Raw genomic sequence first — 12,915 nt, 5'->3', positions numbered from 1 at the left:
GACTGTAGAACACATTGAAGCTTTTCAGCCACATTCAATAAGGAGTGAAAGCACATTTCTCATAGGAAAAAAAAAAAAATCTTGTTAAATTAATCAGATTACCAAAGAATGTAATGCAATATGGCCAAGAGTGTCGGTCCAAAACCATGACGCAACAACTGCAGCTTTGTCACGAGTCAAGAAGAGGACAATGTGGACACTATCAAATAGTTACAATAGCAACACAATGGCTTCTGTTTAAGAGGTGGACAACCAAAAATGCCAAAATGCTCCAACTGTGGAGGGTTTCACCTGCCAGGGGAGCTCTGAGGTGAAGAAAGCGTATCTTAACTTTGAATTGAGACAAAGGAATGGACGCCAGGGATGTGTTTTTGCCTATTTATTATCATGGAAAAACATGATTCCATGATTATTATAGATGACGCAACCCATTCATTCAGACAATCATACCTTGCATTGGAAACATGACCAGGAATGTCAGGCTGGCTTCTGTTGGCAAAAAGACACTACTTTAGAACAAATAACAAAGGTTATTGTTATATATAGTGCATAAACTGTATCAAACCAGAGTTGCGACTGCGATAGGTGAATTTCCACCAAGTAAGATCTTTATTTCTAAATTGAATTTTTTGCAGTTGGAGCACAGATAACCTGTTTACGAGCTTCACTGTATGATTTTTAACAGGATTAGAGCTCTCCAGACATGAACTAACACCCCTATAGTCACATTTACACTAATATTACCCAATTTAGTACACATAATAAGAGACAATAAGCAAATTTAAGACAAAAATAAGACTTGTGCTGATAGAAATGTGTTCCCTGGGTGAGTTGAGTGAGGAGTAGACAGGAAGTGACGTCTATGTTCAGAGCTGAATACTATAATTACAGTATTTACGGTGTATTACTTGGCGTATTAGGTGTATTTAATGTTGTGGCTAATGAGTGTTACCTTAGCAACAAGCCGTGGTCTGGGAACTCCCAGCCAATCACAAAGCTGATTTCTTGGGGTGCGGAGGGTGGCGGGGTCACTCTCCCTGCAACCAAGAAAGGCACTTTTACATTTCCTTAATCTATGTAAGAAATAGATAGGAATTTTAAAAGGCCCATTACCAGTCAGTATCACTGAGTAGAGTCATGACATCATCCAAAACCTCCAGATCAACGACATCATCGTATGTTAGCAGCATCTCGTACATCTGGCTGGCGGTGGTCGTCCTTATCTATAAAATAAGCCATTTGATGGGATTATTTGATGGGAAGTAAGGGAATTTCCTTTGATGCTGTCTTGATTCTTTGGGAAGTACCACAAGGAAGGAATGGCAGAGTAACATCAACAGCTGGGAGAGGATCTTCTTCCTGACATCACCCTGGAACTGGATGAGGCCACAGTAGCTGGCAATGAAATACGTCATACAAGAACATAGATGTTATTTTTAAGAAAATTATTTTTTTTTTCTGAATGTGACAAAGGGACTCACACAGAAACACAGGCACGGAGCTTGGAGACATCTTTGGATCTTCTGATGCCTTCGCACAGTGCCAGGAGGTCCACACAGAACTGGTGACTAGTGATGCAAAAAACATAATTAACACACATTTTTGATATACTGTGCTGGAAATACATAAGGTGTTGCAGTGACACTCACTTTTCTTCTGTAGTAAAGATGTCAAAGGAGCCGTTGGACAACATCTGATTTAGCATCTTAAGGAAAGGGAGAACGATCCTACAAAAAGAAACAAATTAAATTTGATAAAAGATGTCTAAAAAAATCTTACATTATATTAGGAAAGCAGGAAGTGAACAAATGTAACAGTTACTGATTGTAAAAGTACCAGATGGAGGGGTAGGATTTAATAAGCTTTGCTTCTTCCTACTCCTTTTGGACATGTGGAACTGTGAACTGATCGTGTGATGCATTCAATTGTAATCTGATGCATGTTCAAATGAAATAAAACCATTAACATTAAAATGCCAACCATAATAATACAATACACTGCATTGTATCCCATTTAATTCATTCATTCATTTTCTACCGCTTTTCCTCACGAGGGTCGCTGGAGCCTATCCCAACTGTCTTCGGGCAAGAGGCGGGGTACACCCAGGACTGGTCGCCAGACAATCACAGGGCACATATAGACAAACAACCATTCACACTCACATTCATACCTATGGACAATTTGGAGTCGCCAATTAACCTAGCATGTTTTTGGGAGGAAACCGGAGTACCCGGAGAAAACCCACACATGCACAGGGAAAACATGCCGAGGGTGGAATCGAACCCTGGTCTCCTAGCTGTGAGATCTGCGCGCTAACCAACTAACGTGCCGCCGTATCCCATTTAATAGGTTAAAATGCTTTGAAGGAAGAGCTAGCATACTTGTAACACAAATGTCTTCTTGTCAGCAATTCCCTTTACCGCACTGTCCTTGCCTCCTTTTTTCTATTTTATGCCTCCTTCCTGCTCTTTATTGACAAAATGTACATTCAGTATGAATTTCTTTTCTGCAATAAGAGCATCTTCTCTGGAGTTCAACATCTTGTACGTCTCTTACAAATAGAAGAATGAATAATCGAGGGATGATGCTGCTGACACAGCGGGACCAAATAATACCACAACCGCTTCACGGATGCAGGAATAGAATAGAATAGAATAGAATAGAATAAAATAAAAGAAAATAAAAGAAAATAAAAGAAAATAAATACAATAAAATTAAATAAAATTAAATAAAAAAATAAAAAACTTAAACTAGATTAGGAAAGCAGGAAGTGAACAAATGTAACAGTTACTGATTGTAAAAGTACCAGATGGAGGGGTAGGATTTAATAAGCTTTGCTTCTTCCTACTCCTTTTGGACATGTGGAACTGTGAACTTATTATGTGATGCATTCAACTGTAATCTGATGCATGTTCAAATGAAATAAAACCATTACCATTACAATCAACAGGAAGAGTTCAGTTTGTACCTGTCGTTGCGGACATTGTCCCGAAAGATTTTTAACAATGTGTCTCTAAAGTGTGCTAGAGCGGCGTGGTCATCCTGGATCCCTCGCAAGTAGTCAAACATAGACTGGGACGAAGACAGCACCTGGAGAAGAGCGTCAGAAGGACACATTTGTTACTGTGTATGAACACACTGTTACACCATGAACAGCTACTGTATCGCAGGTTTGTTTTGTGGCTCATCAGTCCTCATCAGCACTAATAAAAAGTGTAATTTATGGTCCATACCACCACAAACTGCTTGTATAAGTAGTTACACGCTTGCTGATTAAAAGCTTGTTAAGTAAATCACTTTTATGGGTGCCTGAACACATCCACATACGCCCCCGGGAGCTGCAAATGGACACTTCCTGGAAAGCTATGTGATGCTTTAATACAATGTGTGTGTGTGTGTGTGCCTGTGGTGTGAGAATGCTGATGTTGGCCCATGTATTGATTCAGCCCCGGCTCATTTTACAGGCGACCCTGGGCAAACATATCAATCCTGTGGGCCCCCCTGAGGATGCATGTGTGGAAAAGCAAGCTTCTTTCCTTCTAGTTTGTTAACTCACTCCACCGACACAGGGACTTGGGTTTTACTTGACCTCATCTGTGCGGCTCTTAACTTGCTGTCGTTATCAGCTCCCAAAGGGTTCAGGGGAGAGAATAAATGAGTGTAATCTGAAAAAATGAAGGTCTCAAGAGATATGACTATGGACACAAGTCAAGAGGCTGGCTTCTGTTGTTATATGGCGCCCTCTGTTGGTCGATTTCTACTCATGCACAAGGTGCTAAATTTATTTACTGGGTGGCCAGTAAAAACATTCATTCATTCATTCATTTTCTATCGCTTTTTCCTCACAGAGGCTATCCCAGCTGTCTTCGGGCAAGAGGCGGGCTACAACCTGGATTTAAATTTGATAAAAGATGTCTAAAAAAACTTACATTATATTAGGAAAGCAGGAAGTGAACAAATGTAACAGTTACTGATTGTAAAAGTACCAGATGGAGGGGTAGGATTTAATACGCTTTGCTTCTTCCTACTCCTTTTGGAGTGGAACTGTGAACTGATTATGTGATGCATTCAATTGTAATCTGATGCATGCTCAAATGAAATAAAAATGAAATAAAAATCATTACCATTAAAATGGAAACCATAATAATACAATACACTGTATCCCATTTAATTCATTCATTCATTTTCTACCGCTTTTCCTCACAAGGGTCGCGGGGGTGCTGGAGCCTATCCCAGCTGTCTTCGGGCGAGAAGCGGGGTACACCCTGGACTCGTCGCCAGCCAATCACAGGGCACATATAGACAAACAACCATTCACACTCACATTCATACCTATGGACAATTTGGAGTCGCCAATTAACCTAGCATGTTTTTAGAATGTGGAAGGAAACCGGAGTACCCGGAGAAAACCCACGCATGCACGGGGAGAACATGCAAACTCCACACAGACATGGCCAAGGGTGGAATTGAACTCGGGTCTCCTAGCTTTGTGGCCCCGCCCCGCCTTTAGCCTTGTTTTAGCTCTGAATGAATGTTTGGATATTGTATTTTAATGCATTGTTTTTACTCAACTGTATTTTTATTTCTTTTTTTCTCTACTGTAAAGCGTCTTTGAGTACTCTGAAAAGAGCTATACAAATAAAATGTATTATTATTATTATTATTATAAAATGAATGAATAAAGCTGTCCATTGTGTGGAATTGGTGATTGTGTCCTGCAAAAATGGAGTGCACTACTTGACTGCAACCAGTAGAGGCGCTGTAGATCCAGACTCGACTAGTTTGATGTCTCAACAACTGCGAAAGTGGCTCAATAAACACAGATTATTGTGCTAAGTATACCCTACTATTCTTTTCATTAAGTGTATTTATAAATACAGTGGAGCAAACAATCTTTGAAATATGCCTGTATTTTGAATATTTTACTGCTATGAATAAAATGCTGTATCTCATTGCGACCACTAGATGACAGTGTTGATGTGTTTTGTGGCAACTTTTTCCTTTGTGACACGTTTTTTTCCTTATTGTTTGAATAAAGACGTGTTTTATTGCAGTCAAGAGTGATTATTCCTACTGAAAATATTGCAATATAAGAAGACGTGAAAAAGAAGTTTTAAAAATACTTCAGAGATGCTTGGCACATTAAAAACCAGGATGGAAAAAATATTTGACATGAGTCAAGCCTTTTAAAAACACAACGTCATCTATGAGTGTGTGTGTGTGTTTAATAGAGAGAGAAAGAGCCACTCACTGTGGATTGGGTCATGCCACCCACAGACACTGTGAGGCCTAACAGGGTGTGATACTGGTACTCGGGCAGCCCCAGTAGCTGGGTGATAAGAGGGAAGGCTTGTGATGGGGCGTTCCAGTTGAGACTGGCTTTGACCTCCCTGAAAGACGAGGCGAGGACATGGACAGGTGAACATGACACCAAGGTGACAAGAGGAGAGGAGATGCTCACGGTGGGAAGATGCTCAGCAGCTCCTCTTGGTGGGGGATGTGAGGTACCGCAGGGTCAGAGCAATGGAGGAGCTGCGTGAAGATGTTACCGGCGTGCGCTCTGTAGCGGTCAATCTTTTCTGCTGCCTGCCGGGCCAGGCCGCACATCATGCACTTCACCCTGAAAAGAAGCCATTTACAGACATCTGTCAACTACAAACAAAGCAAAGATAATAAGATGTGAAGAATAATCTACTCACTGCTCTGGGAGAAGGATCTCTGGAGCAGTTCTGATCACCAGAATAGTCACATCCTTCAGGCTACTCATGGCTGCCTCCCTCACCCTGTGGGGAATTGAACAATAAAACAATACATGAGTGCAGTACTTCCCATTACTGTACAAGAGCTTAGTTCAGCAAGAGTGAAGGGATGAATTCTGGGTGTGAATATTGCATTTTTTGACATTTTGTAAATGATAATATGGGCGAAGAAGCTTATTAGAATGAACTGTGGCCTTTGCTCTTTTTTTCCCCATTTTTACTACTGTTTTTTTAATGTCAACTTTATTTGAAAATAATTATTTTTGTAATTATGACTTTATTCTCATAATATTTTGACATTCACCTAAAATTATAACCTTTTCCACAACCTGATTTTCCAAAAAAATTACTTTCACTTTGTTTTGTTTTCATTGTTACATTATTACATACGTAATAATATACGTTATATATATATGTAATAATAATATAATATACAATAATATAATATATAATAATAATATATAATAATAATACGTTATTACATACTTGTATTACATTATAAATGTAGCACATTATACATATTATATTAAAAAATGTATTTTTTCTTTAATAGTTGAATGCTACTAAAATTACTTTATTTTTCCGAGTAATATTAGGACATTATTCCCCCCAAAATAATGACTTTTCTTGTTAGATTACAACTTTTTCTTGTTACTATGTTACTATGGTACCCATTATGTCATTGTATGGTCATATTACCTCGTACTTTGGTACAAGGTACATTATTTTAAAAAAAAACAAAACAAAAAAAACCTTAAACCATATTATGGAAAGCAGGAAGTGAACAAATGTAACAGTTACAGATTGTAAAAGTACCAGATGGAGGGGTAGGATTTAATAAGCTTTGCTTCTTCCTACTCCTTTTGGACATGTGGAACTGTGAACTGATTATGTGATGCATTCAATTGTAATCTGATGCATGTTCAAATGAAATAAAACCATTACCATCGTATTTTAACATAAATAAACATAAATAAAATTATGTTGAATTTTCAAATTTTTTTTTTTTTGTTTTCTTGTTAAATTACATTTTTAGAATGTTCCACGGGCCAACAAAAAAAGAGCTTTGGCTGGAGGCCCTGACATAGATCACATTCAAAACAGTGAGACTCGAGCAGTGACCCAATACTTTTGCCACACATAGTTAAGATTGTGTTGCTTTTAGGAATGTTAAAATATGGCTTTAAAATGTTGGCTGCACAAGTAATTTTTTTATGATACCAACATGATGATGTGACCCTGGAAAAGATGACCGTAATTCTATTTCCTTGAGGAAAAAAAATCTAAAATGTAACCAATCAAAACTAGAGATTTCATATATCGCTAGTATATCTATGTATGGAAATAAGAGTGAGAAAGAATCAGCCCATCCCATGTAGAAAAGGAGGGACCAAGTGACAAGCCTGGTGGCATTCCTGCTGCAAAGGTAAGCGTTGCCTCGGGCTACTGCTAAGACAATCATCATGCGTGTTATGTCTGTGTGGAGGGAAAGAAAGACACCAAAATGCCTAACGGGGAGGGAACATTCTCAATACCTGAGGCAAACATATGAATGGATATGAATGACTCACCACGCGCCCACGTCCCCTCTGCTGTCCATGCTGTAGTCGTCCATGCTGTCCAGCAGGACGCCATACACCTCGGCTATATTGTCCGAGCAGAGAACTGAGCTAGGGGGTCCACTGGCACAGACGCCGGCCTTTATACATACTCTGTTTAGGAAGAAAATCATGTTAAGGGTCATACACCAAAGTCACATTGTAGTACTTTCAAGGCACATATTTACATCAGCATGTAGATAAGCTAAAAATATTTATACAGTGAGTATTTATTGACTGAATCTGATATTTGTGTGGCAAAAGTAACAAGTCGTGTTAGAAATATTAAGATATGCCTTTATTCATCCCTCAGTGGGGAAATTTGTAATATTTAATACTACTACTACTAATATAATTAATACTACTACAAGTCATAATAATATTGACTTGGATTTGTATAGTGCTTTTAAATGGACTAAAGAATGCCTACTGTACTATTATTACATTATTTATAATTGTTTCCTTTTTTCCATAAATATTTTGAAAATTATTCGTACTATTCTGGATATTTTCTGACAATTCTGAGGAAATAATATTGAAAATGGTAGTACTAAGAAAGGGTAAGACTCACTTTGGAACTCAAACTTTTTGTCAATTATGTGAAAACAATAATGAATATAGAGTGAACCCATTATATAACTCCTTAGTCCCACACTAGTGGTGGTACTCTACATCCGTATCCACAGCCCCCTTGGGGTAGTCTGACCGACATGTGGCTGCCGATTCGTGCCTACGGCCTCTCCGACCGCCACCAAATATTCATTCACATTCACACGCCAGTGTGGGCAACACTGGGAGGAAAAGTGGGTGATGGTGGGTCTTGCCCAGCGAGGATCAAACCGCCAACCTTCCTGAGCCACTGCTTCCCCCATATAACATCACCATGTTTTCTTGGCAAAATAATATCTAAATAATATTAAATAAAACACAAAACTAAGAGAATGTGTCATTACATTAAAAAAAAATTCAGGAAACTGTACATCAGGGGTCTCAAACACGCGGCCCGCGGGCCAAATGTGGCCCACAGAACACTAGTTTGAGGCCCCCGCCTTGATATGAAAGTTTAATGTTAGTGCGGCCCACGCAAGTTGTATATGGATGCTGTATGGTATCATGTACCCAGAAAAAATTATTACGTTTGATTAATGTTCATGTTAAAGGTTAAATAACTGTTAATAGTTATCCTCCCTATCCGTGTGGAAGTGGTAAGTTTTTGGCTTTTTAAGTTTAAAGGAAATAACTTGAAGGCTACCGTTTAGGTCGCTAACTCTCTAGTTTGCGAGGTAGCATGTGTCTCAAGACCCTGCAGTTGCGCAATATGTTGTAAATAAAAAGAGTATAAATGTGACTATAGTCGTGCTTTGTCATGTCTACAGGGCTCTAATAATGCTTTGTTCATTTTAATCTGAAAAAAATAATTTGTCTACCCACCAACTATATGTGGTTTCTTAAGTTTTTATTATTTGCCGTTTTATTGTTATTATTATATGTATTTATTACTGATTATTTATTACTTTATTCTTGATTTTTTATTTATTTTTCATCTTATTTTGTGCAGAAAAATAAAAATTAAGATATTTGAGAACAGTGGAATGTTTTATCAGAGTTTTTATTGTAGAAAATCGGAACCAAAGCACTGAAAAAGTTTGTATATTTTTCTGTTTTTTTTTTTTTTTTTTGAAAACCTGATGCGGCCCAGCCTTGCCCAGACCCTAGCTCCAGTGGCCCCCAGGTAAATTGAGTTTGAGACCCCTGCTGTACATAAATAAAATAGTTATTTTAAATATTATTTTAATATAAATATATTATATATTTAAAACTATTATTATTAAATAATAATAAAATTAAACTATTATTTAATTCCAATGTGATTTTTTCCACTTACTTTAGCATGTCCATTTATTTATTCTCTGATTGCGCAATTTTCTTTGCATTTATTATTGGAAGCAGCATATGAAAAATTATAAAAAGCCTAAAACGCATTGCAAAAAAAACTGTATTTAAAAATCTAATGTGATTAAATAGAAACTGAGAGGAGTTGGGTACAATTGGACTGACACGTCATTCAGGTCCTGCAGGTAATGTGAGTCAGGTGTTTATTTTAGCCTCAGTGAAGCTCGCACACAGCAGAGCAAACAACAGAGGAACACAAGGAGCCTTTTGAGAGATGTGCTTTCAAACAACAACAAAAATAAATAAAAATCAAAACCGAATAAAACAAGAAAAAGCTCACTGAGCCACAGCTCGGATGGCATCCCTCCTGGCCTCTGGAAAACGCCCCTCACTCTGACATGCGGCGTGCATCCACCGAAGACCCTCTAGGACCTAGAGAGATGCATACACCCCGACAATAAGCTCACGCTGCAACACTTCAATGTCAATGATGTGTGTGTAATGATGTGTTGACTTTAGGCGCACCTGCTTCAGTTTACCGTGGATCAGAAAGCTTGGCAGACAGCCGAGGGCGAGGGCAGAGCCGCAACGGGTGAGCATCTGTTGGCTCTTCAGCTCGTCGATGTACTGAGACACGAGGACACCTAAGCACATATACACTTGGAAGGTCATGTTTGTAACGCTTACTACGCTGCTGCATATGACTGCCTCTGGGCTCATGGGAGTGACTTGAAGCAGAAATGGGTTAAGGGCAAAGACTTGTATAATACATGGAAGGAAAAAAGTAAACAAACATTCATTCATTCATTCATTTTCTACTGCTTTTTCCTCACGAGGGTCACGGGGGGTGCTGGAGCATATCCCAGCTGTCTTCGGGCGAGAGGCGGGGTACACCCCGGACTGGTCGCCAACCAATCACAGGGCACATATAGACAAACAACCATTCACACTCACATTCATACCTATGGACAATTTGGAGTCGCCAATTAACCTAGCATGTTTTTGGAATGTGGGAGGAAACCGGAGTACCCGGAGAAAACCCATGCATGCATGGGGAGAACATGCAAACTCCACACAGAGATAGCCGAGGGTGGAATTGAACCCTGGTCTCCTAGCTGTAAACAAACATATTTAAGAGTAATAACAGTGGGTAGGAAGTAAATCTGCTGATGATAAAATGTATTATGTATGTACATCCATCCATTTTCTATGCAGCTTATCCTCACGAGGGTCATGGGTATGCTGGAGCCTATCCCAGCTGAAGTGGGGTGAGAGGCGGGGTACACCCTGGACTGGTTGCCAGCCAATCACAAGGCACATATAGACAAACAACCATTCACACTCACATTCATACCTATGGACAATTTGGAGTCGCCAATTAACCTAGCATGTTTTTGGAATGTGGGAGGAAACCGGAGTACCTGGAGAAAACCCCCACATGCACAGGGAGAACATGAAAACAACAGGAGATTCAAACCCAGGTCTTAATCTCCTGTGTCCTGTGATTGTGTGGCCTGCATGCAAACCACTCTGTCACTGTTGTTATTGTTAAAAAGCCGTTTACATTACTTCGGTGAATATATCATTGTGAGTTCTTACCCTGAAACTATGTCATTTTTACTGCTACTGTTTTTTATTTTTATTAAAAAAAACAGTAGCAGCTGGTCATACAGCTAGGAGACCTGAGTTCGATTCCACCCTTGAGTATCTCTGTGTGTCCAAATTGTCCATAGGTATGAATGTGAGTGTGAATGGTTGTTTGTCTATATGTGCCCTGTGATTGGCTGGTGACCAGTCCAGGGTGTACCCCGCCTGTCGCCTGAAGACAGCTGGGATAGGCTCCAGCACCCCACACGGCCCTTGTGAGGATAAGCGGTAGAAAATGCATGAATGAATAAATGAATGAACAACAGTAGCAAGCTAAAAAAAAAAAAAACACACTCTGCTTCTCTGAGTCAGCCTGGCCGGGCTGGTCCTGGTCCTGGTAGTACTCCTCACACAAGGCCGTCAAGGCACACACCACAGCAGCCTGTTGGCACACCAAAGTCCCAACAATAAACAAACCTGTCACACTATTACTCCATGTTAGTCATTACCATGATGCTATCCTTGGCGCCGCTAGAAACCAAATGCAGAGTCTTGATGGTGTCGTCAATAAGCCACTGCCAGCCGGCTAGAACCCAATACACGTGGTCAGTGACACATAGTATGGGCCACTATTTCAACTAAATGACTTACTGATTACTGGGTCGGTCTTGAAGGGCATTTTGGACAGGGAAAGCTTTTCAATAAGCCTGCACACTAAAAAAAAGCATTACTCATATTAACTTCAGGTGATATTTCCTTTTTTTTTAAATTATTATAAAGAATCACTTACTCGCTGGTCTCATCAGCTCTCCACCATATCCCCTACAAAACATAAGGAAAACATTATTATGTTTTCTTAACATGCAATCATCGGAATTCATTCATTCATTCATTTTCTACCGCTTTTCCTCACGAGGGTCGCGGGGGTGCTGGAGCCTATCCCAGCTGTCTTTGGGCATGAGGCGGGGTACACCCTGGACTGGTGGCCAGCCAATCACAGAGCACATATAGACAAACAACCATTCACACTCACATTCATACCTATGGACAATTTGGAGTCGCTAATTAACCTAGCATGTTTTTGGAATGTGGGAGGAAACCGGAGTACTGGGAGAAAACCCACGCATGCACAGGCAGAACATGCAAACTCCACACAGAGATGGCCGAGGGTGGAATTGAACCCTGGTCTCTTAGCTGTGAGGTCTGCGCGCTCACCACTAGACAATCGTGCCGCCCATCATCGGAATTATTTATTTTTATTTCACCTTACCTGTACTGTTTCTTGTCTTGTAGCTGAAAGTAGGTCACACACATGATAGTTAGCAAAAATGTAAGTTATGACCCTATAATTTGGAGCGTGCTTTACCTTCTGATGAATGTCTTTCAATGCCTCTACACATTCTGAAGGAATTATTTCCACTACGCTCCTTTTGGAAAGTTAAAACAAATATTTAGAAATGGATTTTACTTTAAAGCCATGCATGTATGTGTGTAGTATATTATTAAACATCAACCTGTTGGTGTGCAGGCCCAGTCTGGAGAGCGCATGTGTGACCTCGGCGCACGCCAAAATGGCTCCATGGCGACCGTGAAGGTCAGGAGCCACTGCCATGTGCAACAGTCGCGGCAAAACTGCAACCAAACAAGTGCAATTTGTTTTAAATAATTGTAGTGTTCAGTCAAAAATGTGCATGTTGAGAATTTAGCCTGGAAGGGAACGGGTATGGTGACATTGCTTACCTGATGTCGCCATGTAATCAGGGTCTTCAGGCGTCAGGTTGTGGAGGGCTTTGGATGTAAGCTCCCGAATGGCACTGAAAACACATTAAAAAAAACAAACACCCATCCATCATTTGTCCTCATTAGGGTCATGAGTAAGCTGGAGCCTATCCCAGGGTACACACTGGACTGGTCAGCAACCAATAACAAGGCACATATTACAGTGGTGTGAAAAATTGTTTGCACACTTCCTGATTTCGTACTTTTTTTGCGTGTCTGTCACACTTAATACACACTTAACATTGAACCTAATAACTGGTTGGGCCACACTCAGCAGCAACAAGTGCAATCAAGCGCTT

At 39.9% G+C, this 12,915-nt stretch overlaps 1 protein-coding gene across 1 annotated transcript in view; it reads right to left on the bottom strand.

The window, feature by feature from the left end:
• Positions 1-367: 367 nt before the first annotated feature.
• Positions 368-12,915, bottom strand: part of tbcd (tubulin folding cofactor D) — a 36,888-nt gene continuing 24,340 nt past the window's right edge. Inside the window, exons 19-39 of the mRNA XM_058049828.2 lie at positions 12,578-12,651; positions 12,352-12,469; positions 12,204-12,264; positions 12,108-12,130; positions 11,628-11,659; positions 11,489-11,551; positions 11,347-11,423; positions 11,192-11,279; positions 9,776-9,894; positions 9,591-9,682; positions 7,331-7,471; positions 5,700-5,783; positions 5,462-5,620; positions 5,252-5,390; positions 2,969-3,090; positions 1,650-1,727; positions 1,482-1,568; positions 1,308-1,395; positions 1,114-1,223; positions 953-1,037; positions 368-489 (exon numbers count right to left, since the gene is read on the bottom strand). Coding sequence (XP_057905811.2) covers positions 478-489; positions 953-1,037; positions 1,114-1,223; positions 1,308-1,395; positions 1,482-1,568; positions 1,650-1,727; positions 2,969-3,090; positions 5,252-5,390; positions 5,462-5,620; positions 5,700-5,783; positions 7,331-7,471; positions 9,591-9,682; positions 9,776-9,894; positions 11,192-11,279; positions 11,347-11,423; positions 11,489-11,551; positions 11,628-11,659; positions 12,108-12,130; positions 12,204-12,264; positions 12,352-12,469; positions 12,578-12,651 — 1,852 coding nt within the window. The 3' untranslated portion in view covers positions 368-477. The remainder of the gene's footprint in view (positions 490-952; positions 1,038-1,113; positions 1,224-1,307; positions 1,396-1,481; positions 1,569-1,649; positions 1,728-2,968; positions 3,091-5,251; positions 5,391-5,461; positions 5,621-5,699; positions 5,784-7,330; positions 7,472-9,590; positions 9,683-9,775; positions 9,895-11,191; positions 11,280-11,346; positions 11,424-11,488; positions 11,552-11,627; positions 11,660-12,107; positions 12,131-12,203; positions 12,265-12,351; positions 12,470-12,577; positions 12,652-12,915) is intronic.

This window comes from Doryrhamphus excisus, linkage group LG16, assembly GCF_037039965.1.
Source record: "Doryrhamphus excisus strain RoL-2023G ecotype Guam linkage group LG16, RoL_Dexc_Guam_v1.1, whole genome shotgun sequence".
Lineage (NCBI taxonomy): Eukaryota > Metazoa > Chordata > Actinopteri > Syngnathiformes > Syngnathidae > Doryrhamphus > Doryrhamphus excisus.
The sequence above is the reverse complement of the archived record's forward strand: the minus strand, read 5'-3'. Positions and strand labels throughout refer to the sequence as shown.